This window comes from Bufo bufo, chromosome 3 (assembly GCF_905171765.1).
Source record: "Bufo bufo chromosome 3, aBufBuf1.1, whole genome shotgun sequence".
Classification (NCBI taxonomy): domain Eukaryota; kingdom Metazoa; phylum Chordata; class Amphibia; order Anura; family Bufonidae; genus Bufo; species Bufo bufo.
The window spans coordinates 305596303-305616223 of record NC_053391.1 but is presented as its reverse complement, the minus strand read 5'-3'; the positions used below and the strand labels follow the sequence as shown (position 1 = coordinate 305616223).

Sequence of the window (19921 nt, the reverse complement as noted above, 5' to 3'; positions counted from 1 at the left end):
TTCTGAATGTGTCCTTTATTTCTTAGTATAATGGCTCATGCACACGAACGTATTTTCTTTCCGTTTCCGTTCTTTTCGTTCCGACCGTATGCGGAACCATTCACTTCAATGGGTCTGCAAAAACAACGGAAGATACTTCGTGTGCATTCCGTTTCCGTATTTCCTTTCCGCAAAAAAGTAGTGCATGTCCTATTATTGTCTGCAAATCACGGTCCGAGGCCCCATTCAAGTCAATGGGTCCGCAAAAAATACAGAACGCACACGGAACACATCTGTATGTCATCCGTATTTTGCGGATCCATACTGTAGAAATGCCATGCAAAGCCCATATTGCTCATGTGTTTGGTGATTAAATAAGTTACTGCTTCCGATCTGCAAAAAACGGATCACATATGGAAACCATACAGATATGTTTTGTGGAATATTGGAACGGAAGAGGACTTAAATCAGAGAGAAAAAAAAAACCCCTCAGATACGGAACAACTGATCTGTGAAAAACGGACCGCAAAACAAGTCGCGTGCATGAGCCCCAAGGCTGAAGTCCTAGAGATCTCATCTGTGATATAATAGAGCACCTGCTGCACATTTGTCTGTCCCTTTGTAGTTGGTGACCACGACAGCAGGTATGACACCAAGTGGCTATGTTATCTATTTATTGGTAAGCTAGACCCCTTTTACTAAATGTTCTATACCAGTTATGGCTAACCTCCGGTACTCCAGCTGTGGTGAAACTACGACGTAGTTTTACCACAGCTGGCGTGCCGGAGGTTAGCCATCACAGGTCTACACTGTATACATTTACCAATCTGGCTGCAGAATCCCACTGTGCAGAAACTGACATATTAGGGACATTATTCACTCACAACAATAGTAGTGATCAGGCTATAATTGTACAGAGACAACTTTACAGACTGAACTGGAACTTACTGTTTGTCTTTAGTCAAATGTATTAAATCTCAGTCACAAAAAGAAAATCTTGTTCTTTCTTAATCACATGAGTTCATTTGTGTAATTATCACTTAAAGTGAGCCTTCAATTCACTGCTAAAAATATATACACCCTCTTTCGGAAAGGGTTCCTCTTTAGTGTTAACCGCAATGCAAAGGTTAAACACCATAGAGTACTAATTGTGCATCCGTGCGAGATGAGTGAGCAGACGGGAGTGGAAGTGACAAGCGGACGTGTTTCTGGATGCCTGAGCAAGACGCACATTCATTCCCACCCTTGCAAAGAGGTCTTCTTGTTATATAACTCATGAATGGATAAATATCATCCACAGCGACTTTCAGATAAACCGTAAGGTACGTACAGCAGGACCTGAAAGGCAAAGGTCATCACGAAAATAAGGACTCGTGTTTTGGAAATATAGATGTTTATCATCATATCATATACAGACAATGAACAGGCGTTGGGAACACTTTATGGGTTTCATAGCAATTCACACCATTTCCATATAATACACTACAGCTGCTGCAAGCTTACAGCCAGAATGGTAGATCAGTGGGATTGCACCACGACGCTACACCAGCAGTGGTCTCCACTGAAAGTTCCCAGTTCAATGGCAAGAGGAAAGTCTATGTGGCAATAAGTACTATTCCATCGTCACCTCCTGGGTCTGGACCTCAATCTGCTTGGGTGCTTTGTAAGAGCCCATCCCTGCTGCTCTTTCGGCTTCTTCTTGTGTGTAAGGTTCATCTTTCAGCTGCTTCAGTCTGTAAGAGAGAGATCACATCCACTGTAAGACCCATCATTCTCACTTCTCAGCCACGTTAGGCACACCCGCAGCAATTCAGCAAACCTCCCACATGAGAGGTGCTCATTTAGACAAGCTTCCACAAGTTCCTTTCTGCATAGTAACATATCTTTACCTGCGTTTATGCACTTTGGTTTTGAAATGATCCCTCAAAGTCTTCAGGTCCACAAAGTATCTCCTTAAAAAAAGAAGAAATAACTTCTAGTGAGAACAACTGGCTTAGATGAATAGATTTGATTTCAGTTACATATGTATACAGTGTAGACCTGTTCATTGTCTGCATGGTATCAAAATACCATAATCTTTGGTATAACCTATATATCTACAGGCATAAAAAGGCATGCTACACACAAAGAAAAAAACACACTTTTTGTAATGGACCAGGTGCAAGAGACTCTATGGAATTGTTCCGCATGTGTGGCAGAAGCTTTCCTGAAGCATAAGCTGGAGGTAAAAAAACAAAAAAAAAAAAACAGACAAATATGTAAATTATATACCGTATTTTTGCCATATAAGATGCACCTAGATTTTAGAAGAGGAAAATAAGAAAAAAAATATTTTCATCAGACCCCCAATGTTAATCAGACCTTAGATCAGACCCTCAATGTCAACGAGACCGCCAATCAGACCTCAGATCAGACTACCAATGTCAGGACCCCTATTCAGGCCACAGATCAGACCACCAATGTCAGGACCCCTATTCAGGCCACAGATCAGACCCGCATGTTAATAAGACCCCTATTCAGACTGGCATGTTAATAAGACACTTTTACAGATACTCCGATCAGACCCCGAACAATGATCGTCCTCACGCTGTGTGCAGTCACTGCACAGCGAGCAGCCAAGGACCAGGAACTAGCGAGTACAGTGCCCAGGGAGCGCTACATCCCCTGTTTCCCGGTCCTCCTGTACTAATGAAATCTTCCATAATGGAAGCGCTCATTAGTATTCGCCCAATAAGATGCACTGACTTTCCCCCCCCCACTTTGAAGTGCCCCTCAGAGGGTGAAAAATACGGTATTTAGCAGGAGGGAAACACTCCTTCTCCTCCTCCTAAGGCTGGGTTCACACTTGAGCGTTTTACAGCGCGTTCAAACGCGCTGTAAAACGCTCAACACATGAAAACCAATGCTTCCCTATGGCCCTGGTTCTCACTTGAGCGTTTTACAGCGCTGAAAAACGCGCTGTAAAACGCCCTACGCTCAAACAAGTACTTGAGCTTCTTTGGGGCGTTTTGACGCGCGTTTGTGGCCATAGGACATTGCAGTCAATCACACAAACGCGCGTTAAAAAAACGCTGTAGCGTGTCTATAACCGTGGGAGCAATTCCTCCGCATGCGGTCCGCAGACAACGGAAGTCCCCAGTCTGTTGTCTGCGGACCGCATGCGGAGGAATTGCCTTCCCCCCGGTTATAGACATGCTACGGTGTCTGGGTTTGGAGAATTTTCACCCGTTTAGGCCACTTTTTTCAGTGAGTTTTTGTCTTTATGTGTATGGAATGTGCCACTTTATTTTGTTGGTAACGTTCTTTTGCACCTGGTAGCTTCTGTGTCACATGGTCTGTTGTGGGTGCGGCTCACAGCTTTATCCTACCTCACAGTGCATTGGTGATACCACTATGGAGGCATGTGAGAGACTGGCTTTGAGTTGGTTTCTAGCACTGATTCAGACTCTGTTCACACACCACGGGCAGTTGAGTGGTAGGACCCCATGCGTGCCGAGACACCGTGACGTGGTGCATGAGGGGCTCCGATATGTTCCTGATTGGAAGATATTGACAAAGTTCTCAGCATTTAACATCAGCCTGAGGAATTAGCTAATATTGTCAGTTGCATATAATTTTGGTGCATTTTTTGGTAGTGATTTTTGTATGTATATTTTTTCATCTCCACAATGTATCATTTTGTGTAAGATGTTCTTGTGGTGCATGCGGTCTGCACCGGCATCCTCCATTGTACGCATTTTCTGCTGGGGATTGCCATTGCCTGCGGACCGCATGCAGAGAAATTGTTCCCCCGGTTAAAGACACGCCACAATGTCTGGGTTTGGAGCATTTTCACCCGTTTAAGCCACTTTTTTCTGTGAGTTTTTAGAATTCACGTTGCTTTCAAGTGTCATTCTACCACTCTCGGCGTCCAAGCTGTATTAGACAGGATCAATAGATGGTCATAGACAATATCAATAGGATAGTCCTCTATGAAAAATGTAATAAAACCTTTGAAGCTTTTCGGAAGTTCTGGGAACCCTGGCCATCTTCCTCCTATTCTACAGATTTTCAATACTGCCTTAGGGCTCCATGCACATATAGAATGATCCGCAAGATAAGGCAAAAGATAGGACATGTCCTATCTTTGTGGAGCAGAGGCACGGATCAGAAGCCAACGGTAACATTCTGAAGCGCTTCCATGGACTTTGGGGTTTGTGCCTCTGCACCGCAAAAGACAGGACATGTCAATGGGTCTGCATCCGCAGCACGGAGTGCACAATTGGAGACCATAGCACAGGCACAGAGCCCTTTTATTCGTGTGCATGAGCTCTTACTTTATAACCTCACTTGCTTTTTCTTTCTTTTTTAAACTAATGACAACCAAATGTACCCAGTTTGCTGTATCCAACTCTTTTTGTATTGAAGGACTGAATTGATCTGACAGAATGACAGCATTATCTTCAGTACATGGGAAGATATCACTGAAATTGGGATGCAGTGAATGCAGCTGAAAGTTAAAGTAAAAGCAGGTTTTACCCCAGATTATTCTTGATTTCTAACCGTGACATCTCGTGCTTATCTTAGGCTAATACTGTCATTTTGGTCAAATACCAGCTTTCAAACAAGACCAAGCCCCATGCTTCTAGCTGCTACCATTCAGGAGATATACAGTTGCAAGAAAAAGTATGTGAACCCTTTGGAATGATATGGATTTCTGCACAAATTGGTCATAAAATGTGATCTGATCTTCAACAATAGACAACAATAATAATCACAGTCTTCTTAAACTAATAACACACAAAGAATTAAATGTTACCATGTTTTTATTGAACACACCATGTAAACATTCACAGTGCAGGTGGAAAAAGTATATGAACCCCTAGACCAGGCATGCTCAACCTGCGGCCCTCCAGCTGTTGTAAAACTACAACTCCCACAATGCCCTGCTATAGGCTGATAGCTGTGGGCTGTCCGGGCATGCTGGGAGTTGTAGTTTTGCAACAGCTGGAGGGCCGCAGGTTGAGCATGCCTGCCCTAGACTAATGACATCTCCAAGAGCTAATTGGAGTGAGGTGTCAGCCAACTGGAGTCCAATCAATGAGATGAGATTGGAGGTGTATAAAAAACACACACCAGTTCTGGGTTTGCTTTTCACAAGAAGCATTGTTTGATGTGAATGATGCCTCGCACAAAAGAGCTCTCAGAAGACCTACGATTAACCACCTCCGGACCGCCTAACGCAGGATCGCGTTCCGGAGGTGGCAGCCCTGCGCACAGTCACGCATATATGCGTCATCTCGCGAGACGCGAGATTTCCTGTGAACGCGCGCACACAGGCGCGCGCGCTCACAGGAACGGAAGGTAAGAGAGTGGATCTCCAGCCTGCCAACGGCGATCGTTCGCTGGCAGGCTGGAGATGTGATTTTTTTAACCCCTAACAGGTATATTAGACGCTGTTTTGATAACAGCGTCTAATATACCTGCTACCTGGTCCTCTGGTGGTCCCCTTTGTTTGGATCGACCACCAGAGGACACAGGTAGCTCAGTAATATGTTGCACCAAGCACCACTACACTACACTCCCCCCCCCCTGTCACTTATTAACCCCTTATTCACCCTTGATCACCCCATATAGACTCCCTGATCACCCCCCTGTCATTGATTACCCCCCTGTCATTGATCACCCCCCTGTAAAGCTCCATTCAGATGTCCGCATGATTTTTACGGATCCACTGATAGATGGATCGGATCCGCAAAACACATACAGGCGTCTCCCTGGAGCCTTCCGGGGGGGTGATCACCCCATTTAGACTCCCTGATCACCCCCCTGTCATTGATCACCCCCCCCTGTCATTGATCACCCCCCCTGTCAGGCTGCATTCAGATGTCCGTATGATTTTTACGGATCCACGGATCGGATCCGCAAAACAAATACGGACATCTGAATGGAGCCTTATAGGGGGGTGATCAATGACAGGGGGGTGATCACCCCATATAGACTCCCTGATCACCCCCCTGTCATTGATCACCCCCCTGTCATTGATCACCCCCCTGTCATTGATCACCCCCCTGTCATTGATCACCCCTCTGTAAGGCTCCATTCAGACATTTTTTTGGCCCAAGTTAGCGGAAATTATTATTTTTTTCTTACAAAGTCTCATATTCCACTAACTTGTGTCAAAAAATAAAATCTCACATGAAGTCACCCTACCCCTCACGGAATCCAAATGCGTAAAAATTTTTAGACATTTAGATTCCAGACTTCTTCTCACGCTTTAGGGCCCCTAGAATGCCAGGGCATTATAAATACCCCACATGTGACCCCATTTCGGAAAGAAGACACCCCCAGGTATTCCGTGAGGGGCATATTGAGTCCATGAAAGATTGAAATTTTTGTCCCAAGTTAGCGGAAAGGGAGACTTTGTGAGAAAAAAATAAATAAAATCAATTTCCGCTAACTTGTGTCAAAAAAATAAATTTCTATGAACTCGCCATGCCCCTCATTGAATACCTTGGGGTGTCTTCTTTCCAAAATGGGGTCAAATGTGGGGTATTTATACTGCCCTGGCATTTTAGGGGCCCCAAAGCGTGAGAAGAAGTCTGGGATCCAAATGTCTAAAAATGCCCTCATAAAAGGAATGTGGGCCCCTTTGCCCACCTAGGCTGCAAAAAAGTGCCACACATGTGGTATCGCCGTATTCAGGAGAAGTTGGGGAATGTGTTTTGGGGTGTCATTTTACATATACCCATGCTGGGTGAGATAAATATCTTGGTCAAATGCCAACTTTGTATAAAAAAAAAATGGGAAAAGTTGTCTTTTGCCAAGATATTTCTCTTATCCAGCATGAGTATATGTAAAAAGACACCCCAAAACACATTGCCCAACTTCTCCTGAATACGGCGATACCACATGTGTGACACTTTTTTGCAGCCTAGGTGGGCAAAGGGGCCCACATTCCAAAGAGCACCTTTAGGATTTCACAGGTCATTTACCTACTTACCACACATTAGGGCCCCTGGAAAATGCCAGGGCAGTATAACTACCCCACAAGTGACGCCATTTTGGAAAGAAGACACCCCAAGGTATTCCGTGAGGGGCATGGCGAGTTCCTAGAATTTTTTATTTTTTGTCACAAGTTAGTGGAAAATGATGATTTTTTTTATTTATTTATTTTTTCTTACAAAGTCTCATATTCCACTAACTTGTGACAAAAAATAAAAACTTCCATGAACTCACTATGCCCATCAGCGAATACCTTGGGGTCACTTCTTCCAAAAATGGGGTCACTTGTGGGGTAGTTATACTGCCCTGGCATTCTAGGGGCCAAAATGTGTGGTAAGGAGTTTGAAATCAAATTCTGTAAAAAATGACCAGTGAAATCCGAAAGGTGCTCTTTGGAATATGGGCCCCTTTGCCCACCTAGGCTGCAAAAAAGTGTCACACATGTGGTATCTCCGTATTCAGGAGAAGTTGGGGAATGTGTTTTGGGGTGTCATTTTACATATACCCATGCTGGGTGAGAGAAATATCTTGGCAAAAGACAACTTTTCCCATTTTTTTATACAAAGTTGGCATTTGACCAAGATATTTATCTCACCCAGCATGGGTATATGTAAAATGACACCCCAAAACACATTCCCCAACTTCTCCTGAATACGGAGATACCACATGTGTGACACTTTTTTGCAGCCTAGGTGGGCAAAGGGGCCCACATTCCAAAGAGCACCTTTCGGATTTCACCGGCCATTTATTACATATTTTGATTTCAAACTCCTTACCACACATTTGGGCCCCTAGAATGCCAGGGCAGTATAACTACCCCACAAGTGACCCCATTTTGGAAAGAAGACACCCCAAGGTATTCGCTGATGGGCATAGTGAGTTCATGGATATTTTTATTTTTTGTCACAAGTTAGTGGAATATGAGACTTTGTAAGAAAAAAAAAAAAATCATCATCATTTTCCGCTAACTTGTGACAAAAAATAAAAAGTTCTATGAACTCACTATACCCATCAGCGAATACCTTAGGGTGTCTACTTTCCGAAATGGGGTCATTTGTGGGGTGTTTGTACTGTCTGGCCATTGTAGAACCTCAGGAAACATGACAGGTGCTCAGAAAGTCAGAGCTGCTTCAAAAAGCGGAAATTCACATTTTTGTACCATAGTTTGTAACGCTATAACTTTTACCCAAACCATTTTTTTTTTTTTACCCAAACATTTTTTTTTTATCAAAGACATGTAGAACAATAAATTTAGAGCAAAATTTATATATGGATCTCGTTTTTTTTGCAAAATTTTACAACTGAAAAATTTCATTTTTTTGCAAAAAAATCGTTAAATTTCGATTAATAACAAAAAAAGTAAAAAATGTCAGCAGCAATGAAATACCACCAAATGAAAGCTCTATTAGTGAGAAGAAAAGGAGGTAAAATTCATTTGGGTGGTAAGTTGCATGACCGAGCAATAAACGGTGAAAGTAGTGTAGTGCAGAAGTGTAAAAAGTGGCCTGGTCTTTCAGGGTGTTTAAGCCATAGGGGCTGAGGTGGTTAAGAATTGTTGACTTGCATAAATCTGTAAAGGGTTATAAAAGTATGTCCAAAAGCCTTGCTGTTCATCAGTCCACGGTAAGACAAATTGTCTATAAATGGAGAAAGTTCAGCACTGCTGCTACTCTCCCTAGGAGTGGCCATCCTGTAAAGATGACTGCAAGAGCACAGTGCAGACTGCTCAATGAGGTGAAGAAGAATCCTAGAGTGTCAGCTAAAGACTTACAAAAGTCTCTGGCATATGCTAACATCCCTGTTAGCGAATCTACGATACGTAAAACACTAACCAAGAATGGATTTCATGGAAGGATACCACAGAGGAAGCCACTGCTGCATGTTTACAGTTTGCACAAGAGCACCTGGATGTTCCACAGCAGTACTGGCAAAACATTCTGTGGACAGATGAAACCAAAGTTGAGTTGTTTAGAAGAAACACACAACACTATGTGTGGAGAAAAAGAGGCACAGCACACCAACATCAAAACCTCATCCCAACTGTCAAGTATGGTGGTGGGGGCATCATGGTTTGGGGCTGCTTTGCTGCGTCAGGGCCTGGATGGATTGCTATCATCGAAGGAAAAATTAATTCCCAAGTTTATCAAGACATTTTGCAGGAGAACTTGAGGCCACCTGTCCACCAGCTGAAGCTCAACAGAAGATGGATGTTGCAACAGGACAACGACCCAAAGCATAGAAGTAAATCAACAACAGAATGGCTTAAACAGAAGAAAATACGCCTTCTGGAGTGGCCCAGTCAGAGTCCTGACCTCAACCCGTTCGAGATGCTGTGGCATGACCTCAAGAAAGCGATTCACACCGGACATCCCAAGAATATTGCTGAACTGAAACAGTTCTGTAAAGAGGAATGGTCAAGAATTACTCCTGACCGTTGTGCACGTCTGATCTGCAACTACAGGAAACGTCTGGTTGAAGTTATTGCTGCTAAAGCAGGTTCAACCAGTTATTAAACTTTTTCCACCTGCACTGTGAATGTTTACATGGTGGGTTCAATAAAAACATGGTAACATTTCATTCTTTGTGTGTTATTAGTTTAAGCAGACTGTGATTGTCTATTGTTGTGACTTAGATGAAGATCAGATCACATTTTATGACCAATTTGTGCAGAAATCCATATCATTCCAAAGGGTTCACATACATTTCTATTGGGATTTTTCTTGCTGTCAGTAAAAAGAAAATCTCATGTTCACGGGGACATGGAATGTCATCGATGCCAAGTGTAGGCTGTAGCTAGAGCAAAGTGCTAGTCAGTGGCTATTGTAACCGTCACTACAAGAGACATTTGCAGATGTCACTTAAAGGAAATGTGTCATCAGAAAATTAACTGTTACGGTATTTAAATACCTTTTATGTTCAAATTTTTTTTAAGAATTTTATATTTATTTTATTTTTAATTTTCTATCTATATTTAGACAAAAAAAAACAAATTCCTGCAACTTTAGCACTAGCCACTAAGCCTAATAATAGGCACCACTTATTGCTCTATACAGATCACTTTACTGCAGTTACCTGCTTATCTATACAGAGGTGATATCATTACAGGCAGGATTAGTTTTACAGATAAAACAGAATCCACCATTTATAATGGGCGATTGTCAAATCTTATCTATTCTTTCCTTGTAAAATGACCTCTACACAGGTCACAGAGCATGCCTACAAAGCTCTTCCATAAAAGTCAATCATGTCCCCTCCTGACCGCTGTGTTCTATGGGCCATGTGGCTGCCGTAAAGCAATTTTTTTTAATGCTATGTAAATGCTGTTAAGAACAGCTCAGGCAAGATGGCTGCCCCCTATAACCATGTTCATAAAATAGAAGAAATAAATCTACAAAATAGAAAATCAAAACAGATTAATGACCTATCATCTTTTATCACTGATCTTTTTCTGTATTCACAATGGCCAATTATGGATACAAATCAAGCAGAAACTAGAGAATCATGATGATACCTGGCCACTGTAAACCACTCTTGGGGTCCATTCACACAATCATATGGCCTCCATGCCCATGTTACACTGGCCCTGTGAACTCTGTTTTTTGGACTGACTTGAATGGATCTCCAAAATACGGCAAAAGATAAGACATTGTCTTATCTTTTGTGGTGCGGAGACACGGACCCGAAATCCCACGGAAGCGCTTCCGAGTGTTTCTGTGGGCTTCTGATCCATGTCTCTGGTCCGCAAAAGATGGGACAAATGTTCGTGTGAATGGACCCTTAAGCGGCACAAGCCATCACATGTCTCTGCTGTGTGAACTACTGTACAAAGCAATCAGCACAAGAAATAAAGAAAATCTGGCCATCATGAAAAAGTATCAGCTGAACACGATGTTTACTGATCCTCCTCTATAAAGTATATGAATGGGGGGGGGGGGGGATAGGGGCGCAAGCTGCTGGCAGTCACCAATGGCAGTGGCTTATCTCATGAGATCAAAAGGATCAGGCAGTTGAAATCCAACAATCCTTGTCTACCCTGACATCAGGTGTAAGTGGAGAACTGGGAGGCCTGTGAAAGAGTGAAGGTGATCGCTGCATTTACATACAACGATCATCTTCACTGTATGAGGACGAGGGATCGCTATGGCGATCCCTCGTCCTCATACAGATGATTCATGGTTTCTGAGCAGCAGATCGCTGTTTAGACAGCAGGATCTGCTGACCAGAAACTATGATTGGTGATGTCTGCATGAACGACCGGATCACCCAGTGAACAAGTGTTTTGCTCGTTCATCGGGTGATTGGTGGCACATTTACATGGGCAGGATTGTTGGGAACAACAGTTCGCAGGAACAGCAGTTCCCATTAATTTTGAAGATTATTGGCTTGTGTATTGGCTTGCAGCTTTGGAATGTAAAAATAAACTAAGTAATATCTTAATTCTACACTATTCCTGTTCTCTGCTGGGCCTAAACCCTTACGGTCTACAAAATGATGTCTATATGATGATACTAAGCAGATGATTCACAAATGTCAAACATATCAATTCAGTAAAAATGAAAAATCTGGGCCCAGCAGGTAGCACAGTAATACATCAGAATTAATAAAGGTATTATATGTATGTTAAACATTTCTTATTTTTATATAGCAAAAAAAAAAAAAAAAGCTCTAAGGAGGTGCAGATGATAATTCTACATTATAATAGTAGTTGATGTGACATATTAAATAAGCACATACAGGTTAATTTCAGTAATTCAAGAAGTGAAACTCATTTTATAAAGAATTATTACACACAGACTAAACTATTTCAAGTGTTTAGTTCTTTTGATGATAATGGCTTACAGCTAATGAAATCCCAAAATGTAGCATTTCAGAAAATTAGAACATCAGCTACTCAACACAAAACACCTGCAAAAGTTTCCTAAGCCTTTAAATGGTCTCTGTCTGGTTCAGTAAGCTACACAATCATGGGGAAAGACTGATGACTTGACAGTCGTCCAGAAAACAGTCATTGACACCCTCTACGAGGAGGCTAAGCCACTAAAGGTCATTGCTAAAGAAGCTGGCTATTCACAGAGTGCTGTATCCAAGTATACTGATGGAGAGTGGAGTGGAAGAAAAGGATGTGAATCTCCTCCAAATTCATGAACAGAAGGAGTGGCCTAAGACTGGAGTTAGTACTTCAAGAGCCACCACACACAGATGTATCCAGGGCATGGGTTACAACTGTCACATTCCTTGTGTCAAGCCACTCATGACCCATAGACAATGTCAGAAGTGTCTTACCTTGACTGAGGAGAAAAAGAACTGTACTGTTGCTCAGGTCAACAGTCCTGTTTTCAGATGAAAGTCAATTTTGTATTTCATTTGGAAATGAAGGTCCCAGTGTCTGGAGGAAGAGTGACACAGACCAAGTTGCTTGAGGTCCAGTATGAAGTTTCCACAGTCAGTGATGGTTTGGGGAGCCATGTCATCTGCTAGTGTTGGTCCACTGTGTTATACCAAGTCCAAAGTCAGTGCAGCTGTCTACCAGGAAATTTTAGAGCACTTCCCTCTGCTGACAAGTTTTATGGAGATGCCGATTTAATTCTCTAGCATCTTGTCCACACTGCCAAAAGTACTAAATACCTGGTTTACGGTAATAACGACGGTATCACTGTACTTGATTGGCCAGAAAATTTGCCTCACCTAAACATTATATGTGAACAGGGCACTACTGTAGGGGGGAGAGGGGGTGTTATATGTACATAGGGTAATACGGAGGGGGCATAATGGGGATGATTACTAAGTAGGGGCATAAAAAGAGGCTTTCCCAATGCACGGGAAAATTGTCTTGCATGAAACTGGCCCCTGCTGCAAAAAAGCTTAGGGACCACTGGTTCAGAGAATATGACTTCCAGTGTTTTAATTGTAATAATAGTAATTAATAGACAAGTGTAAGAATTTGTCCAACATCTCACTACCATTCAACTAACTTCCTGTATTGTAAAGAAGAAGATGAGACCCAACAATGCCGACAAGCTGAAGGCCTCTATCAAAGCAACCTGGGCTTCCATAACACCTCAGCAGTGCCACAGTCTGATCTCCTTTATGCCACACCTCACTGATGCAGTAATTCCTGCAAAAGGAGCCTCGACCAAGAATTGCGTAATATACAGTACATACTTTTCAGTGGGCTAACATTTCTGTAGCAAAAATCACTTTTTAATTGGCGTTATATAAAAATCTAATTTTCTGAGATACTGACAGGTTTTCGTTAGCTGTAAGCGATAATCATCAACATTAAAAGAAATCATGCTTGTTCCGGGGTTTACCCACACAAAGGAAAGGCCTTTATCCTACAATTCCCTTTTCATTCCAGAACCAACCATTAAACCTCATTTCATGTTCGCATGGGAAACAGAGTTGGGTACATCCTTTTCACTAGATCAATGGAATAATCGTTTATTGTAGGCATTGGTGGATCACCTTGCATAAACCACGCAGAACAAAATCTCAAGATACAACTCTGCTGTGGTATCTAACACCCCTGATAAACTTTCACATTCTATTCTGGGCTACTCTCCAAATTGCTGGAGGGGCTGCAGTCAGCGTGGAACAGCACCACATATTGTGGTGGTTGGTTGCTCCATTATGGGCACACGTTTCACACATGATGCTTCAGCTTCTCACCAACCACTTACCAGCTCTTTCCCCTGCCTTAGCTATCTTAGTATATACTTAGTATTGGTATTGCTGAAATTTCTCCCTGTTTGGATTTGGGCACATATTTTGACTGTCAATCGCAAGGTCATAGCTAGGCAATGGAAACAGTCCTACACTCTGAGGTCATCTCTCTTGTAAATCAAAATTTGCAACAGGAGATAAATTACCCAGGATTTGCGTGCCAGAGTGAAAGTTATCTCTAGGTGGAAGGTGTGGAGAGATGGCCCTTTTAGTTAGATACTTCCAAGTGCAGCCTTCTAGTATCTTGCCCCACTTGGGGTCCCTTCCCCCTGTACCCTACTTAGTGTTTAGACTCTCTCTAGCAGCATTTTCTGAGGGCGAGGTTATTACTGTTATGTTACTGTTTGTTCTGTATGTCGTGTTTGCTACCACACAATTTTCTCTATGAATCAAGGACAACTGAAGAATCATGGCTTTGGACGATTTTCTGTACACCGATTTTGTACTGCGCACATCACGCTTTACCCATCCTTTTAACTTATTCAACAAACGAATGCCTCAGACTCCTGCCATACAGTGGCATCCGTTCACTAAAAAGTTCCATTGTATAAATAAATAAAAAATCTGCAGGATACAAGAACATGGTGTGCTGCGTTTTTGGATCTTTTTTTTCTTCTTTTTAACGTATACGTCAGAGACATAAAACATGATGTGAACCGACCCTTTGAACTAGCCATTTCTGTTTGTAACAGTTGCTTTTTGAAATACAAATTCTAAAATGCAAATACCGTATATAATCGAGTATAAGCCGACCCGAGTATAAGCCGAGCCCCTAATTTTACCCCCAAAAAATGGGAAAAATTATTGACTCGAGTATAAGACTAGGGTGGGAAATGCAGAGTGTATGTGTATATAATGCACACACTCTACATTATATACACACATCTGCAAGAGGGTGACTCCCTGTATTTAATGCAGAGTGTGTGCATTATATACACACACACTCTGCATTAAATACAGGGAGCCATCCACAGATCTCCCCCCTAAACAGTGCCATCCACAGATCCCCCCTCCCCCTACAGTGCCATCCACAGATCCCCCTACAGTGCCATCCACAGATCCCCCTACAGTGCCATCCACAGATCCCCCTACAGTGCCATCCACAGATCCCCCTACAGTGCCATCCACAGATCCCCCTACAGTGCCATCCACAGATCCCCCTACAGTGCCATCCACAGATCCCCCTACAGTGCCATCCACACATCCCCCTACAGTGCCATCCACAGATCCCCCTACAGTGCCATCCACAGATCCCCCTACAGTGCCATCCACAGATCCCCCTACAGTGCCATCCACAGATCCCCCTACAGTGCCATCCACAGATCCCCCTACAGTGCCATCCACAGATCCCCCTCCCCGACGCTCACAGCAGTATTCTTACTTTGTCTTTGCTCCGGTAATACAGGCAGTGCGGGGAGCGGCGCTCACTCACTGACGTCACGCGCCTTCTCCCACTAGGCGGCACAGGCGCGTGACGTCAGTGATTGAGCGCCGCCCCCCGCACTGCCTGTATTACCGGAGCTAGACTAGACTCGAGTATAAGACGAGGAGGCTTTTTGAGCACAAAAATATGTGCCAAAAAACTCGTCTTATACTCGAGTATATACGGTAAATAAAAAAATAAATAAATGCTTGAAATAGATCAGTGTGTGTAATGAATCAATAGAATATACGAGTTTCACTTTTTGAATTCAATTGCTGAAATAAATTATATATTCTATCACATATTCCAATTTATTGAGATGCATTTGTGTTCTCCAGTCTACCGACCGGAAGCAATGACTTGCTACACTGGCACAAGTCTCCTCCAGTCAATCACTAGCTATCATTGCCAGGAGGTCACGTGCAGGTATGGTATGACATTACTTTAGCAAGGGAAATACAGACTGATTGGGTAGGACTAGACTAACAGAACTAGACTAGACTAACAGAACTTTAAGGGATTTTTTGCCTATGACATTTGCAAATAGCACTTTTTTAACCCATTTGAGTAAACTAATTTAAGAGTAATTCTTGGAATTTTTGTTAAAGGGGTTGTCTCACTTCATCAAATAGCATTCATTATGTTGCAATGCTCCAGATGGCGACCAAAATGGTCGCCAATGTGGCTTAGAATTCGCAGATGGCGACAAGACTTTTTAGCCATTTGCGACAGGGCTGCTGTGCTGTAGCTGAATATTGCAGCGGAGCATGGGAGCCAATAATTTCTTGCCCCGCTGCCCCAGCGCAGGCGTTCGCTCAGCAGCACAGGGGAGAAGGAAGCAGTCTCTCCCTCCACCAATGAAAAGACAGAGGGGCTGTGGCCACTGCCCCACCAATGATGTTAACTCACCCATTAATTCAAATACAGGAAGCGGGTACTGGCTGCAGAAACACATAGCTGGCACCCGACCTCTATGACAGGGAGCTGCGATCAGCGGCAGTTAACCCCTCAGGTACAGCACCTGAGGGGTTAACTGCCGCGGATCGCAGCTATCTCTCATAGAGGTCGGGTGCCGGCTATGTGTTTCTGCAGCCAGTACCCGCCTCCTGTATTTGAATTAATGGGCGAGTTAACATCATTGGTGGTGCTGGGTTATTACTGTGACCTGCGTCTCATCTTCTACAAGTCTTTTTTTATTTTTTATTATAATTATATATATTTTCAATTTGGTTCCTAAAATTTTTCAGCTTAGGAGCCAATGGCTCCTGTTTATTTTTTTTTAGTCTGGAGCACTTAGTTAAGAAAGCTAATACAAGGCACTTACTAATGCAGTGCTCCAACCATAGGCTCCTAACCTGAAAAATTTAGGAGCCAAATGAAATTTTTAGTTGCCAAATTTAAAAAGCAAATAATTATGGTATAATAAAAAAATAAAAAATAAAAAGACATGTCTTACCTTGTGTAGTTGCCCATTTGTCTCTACCTTTGATTCGTACTTCTAACCCCATCAATCTTGAGGGGTTGTGCACTAATTTCTATGAACTCTCAGACTAGCCAGATTCACGTTGCTGATCATGCTTCATTGATCCCTAGGTGCTGGGCCTTGGCTTATTTGCTTCCAGGCCTCCGCCGCTTGTCATGGGTTTCTCCAAGAAAACTTTTATCTTGATGCCACTGCAGCCAATAACTGGCCACAGTGGAGATCTGCTCCCCTTGCATCACATGACCATTAAACATAATGCAAGGGAAGCAGTGATCAGTTATTGGCTGTAACGGCGTCAAACAGGAAGTTTTCATGAAGGGACTCTGTAATGTATTGTTATTATCCATATTGCTTCCTTTGCCGGCTGGATTCGTTTTTACATCACATTATACATGGTCGTAACTATGGAAACGAACAAACCAGCAATCCATCAGCAGTGCTCATGCTTGTACACTATAGGAAAAAGCACCAGACTATTTGGTGGCCGGGACTGTGGGAGCTCACATAGCCTGGCACTTTTTTCTATAGTGTGTAAGCACTGCCACTGCTGCTGGATTCCAGGGTGGTCGTAACCATGGCAACAAGATGTGTATAATATGATGGAAAAATGAATCCAGCCAGCAAAGGAAGCAATATGGATTGTAACAATACATTAGTAAGTGGCTTGTATTAACTTCCTATACATAACAAATGCTATTTGCCGAAGTGAGAAAACCCCTTTAAGGGGTAGGTGTTTAATACTTGAATTATACTTCAGTAGTCCATGGCATCAGAAAAATGTAATTGAACATAAAGCATCAAATGTGCAGAGTAGGTAATTTATTTAAGCCAACTCCAGAGGTGAAGATCACCGCAACAATGTATAGTTATATTACAGAACAAGAACCCACATTATGAGATTAAGGGTACTTTCACACTTGCGTTTTTCTTTTCCGGCATAGCGTTCGGTCCTAGGGGCTCAATACCGGAAAAGGACTGATCAGTTTTATCCTAATGCATTCGGAATTGAGAGCAATCCGTTCAGGATGTCTTCAGTTCAGTCTTTTTGACTGATCAGGTCGGAGATAATACCGCAGCATGCTACGGTTTTATCTCCGGCCAAAAAAAACTGAACACTTGCCTGATTAGGAATGTATCATTCAAAATACCGGAACGCCGGATCCGTCCTTGCGCAGACCGAAAAAAAATGTAAAATAATAAATGCTGGATCCGTTTTACCGGATGACACCGGAAAGACGGATCCAGCATTTCAATACATTTGTAAAACGGATCAGTTGGCATACGTTTTGCTAGATCACTCTGCCGCAAGTGTGTAAGTAGCCTTAACCAAGTTTCCATTGCTCTGACACCCAGAAAAGCATTGCACAGTTCCTCCATATTTATTGTATTCATAACATTTCAAGATCAATCCCACCATACAAAAATCCTCACATGAGACAGAGCTGAGGAATGCATGAATCTATTTACGCTATTACTCACGCGCAGTGTATACAGTAATGCTGTGCATTGCCAGGAAGACCGTAGTCAATTTCCTGGTTTAGTAAACGACGGGCATTTTCAGGCCGCAGATCTTCATGAATCTGATCTATGTCTTTAACTCTCCTTTTGGTTTTCCAGAGTTTTGAAATATTCTTCTTTTTATCATTTTTGTGATTCCCAATCTGCTTTGAGCGAGTCATGTTTGTGATCTTGGCCTAGAAAGAAAATATATTCAAAATAATAATAAAACCTATTAAAAAGAAAAAAAAAAAAAATAGCATAAAAAATTACTAATACAGGGAGCTGATTAGACCCCAGGAGGCAAGTAACTAATAATTGAAAGGGCTTACACACATCCATCTCCATTTTTTGGATGGAAATACTAGTATATTGCATCAGAGGTTTGCATTTGCAAAAGCACAAACACAAGGGTGATCGTGTAGAGAACCACAATCCTGTCCACAATGAGTGCAGCTTGCTGGATGTGGTTGTGCTAGGGGTGGGCGATATAGACGATATAGGCGATATGCGATATAAATTTGTGCCACGATATGGATTTTGAGCATATCGCCTATATCGCCGGACCGCGATATGATCCTGAGCCGGCACAGTGGACAAGGAGAGAGTCCCTCCCTCCCCACTGTGCGCGGCTGCCGCTGACCACCAATGACAAAAGAGGAGGAGGGGAGGGACTGACAGTAAATCATTGAGTTTTCACGATCTCAGTGAGTGCGTGAAAACTCAAATCCGATGGTATATTCTAACCCCCAGGCGTTCCCATGGTGACAGGGACGCTTGCCTGGGGGTTAGAATATACAGAGCCACGCCGCTGACAGTAGAACATTTAAAAACTAATCAGTAACTTTAACTTTATTAATTGGTGATCTCTTTACTGTATACCTTACTAGGTCTTAGCTCCGGTAACTAGTGATGTCCGGTTCATGAACGAATCGTTCATTTGAATCGATTCAGTTCAGTGAACCGGAGGAGTCGATTCACTTGAATGATCCGATCCGTTTGAATCGGCTCTCAGTCCCAGCACACAGACAATGCAGACAGAGACGCTCAGCTCACCTCACGCTGGCAGCAGGAGTAATATGATCTTTTAGAGTGGAAGAGCTGCTTCTGCCAGCCCCACCCCTCCCCACCCACCAACCAATCACCGACCAGAGCTGAGGGGGCGAGGCCAGCACAGCACAGTAGCAGCTCTGACGCGAGTCCTCTGAGTAGTACAGGGTCAGGGAGTCTAAAGGAATCGAATGAGTCATAAGAATCTAAAGATCCGACTCAGTTAGTGACTCATTCTATTCATTGAGCTAGAAGAGCCGCGAGTCAGACTGTAGAGCAGGTTAGGCCTCTTTCACACTTGCGTTGTCCGGATCCGGCATGTACTCCACTTGCCGGAATTACACTCCGGATCCGGAAAAACGCAAGTGTACTGAAAGCATTTGAAGACGGAACCGTCTTCCAAATGCGTTCAGTGTTACTATGGCACCCAGGACGCTATTAAAGTCCTGGTTGCCATAGTAGTAGTGGGGAGCGGGGGAGCGGTATACTTACAGTCCGTGCGGCTCCCGGGGCGCTCCAGAGTGACGTCAGAGCGCCCCATGCGCATGGATGACGTGATCCATGTGATCACGTGATCCATGCGCTTGGGGCGCCCTGACGTCACTCTGGAGCGCCCGGGGAGCCGCACGGACGGTAAGTACACTGCTCCCCGCTACACTTACCATGGCTGCCAGGACTTTAGCGTCCCGGCAGCCATGGTAACCATTCAGAAAAAGCTAAATGTCGGATGCGGCAATGCGCCGAAACGACGTTTAGCTTAAGGCCGGATCCGGATCAATGCC

General features: G+C 43.2%; 1 protein-coding gene across 1 annotated transcript in view; it reads right to left on the bottom strand.

Moving 5' to 3' along the window:
- Nucleotides 1-1352: 1352 nt before the first annotated feature.
- Nucleotides 1353-19921, bottom strand: part of ZNF593 (zinc finger protein 593) — a 34283-nt gene continuing 15714 nt past the window's right edge. The window contains exons 2-4 of the mRNA XM_040424234.1: nucleotides 18072-18286; nucleotides 1869-1931; nucleotides 1353-1712 (exon numbers count right to left, since the gene is read on the bottom strand). Of these exons, the coding sequence (XP_040280168.1) occupies nucleotides 1592-1712; nucleotides 1869-1931; nucleotides 18072-18271 (384 nt within the window). The 5' untranslated portion in view covers nucleotides 18272-18286 and the 3' untranslated portion in view covers nucleotides 1353-1591. The remainder of the gene's footprint in view (nucleotides 1713-1868; nucleotides 1932-18071; nucleotides 18287-19921) is intronic.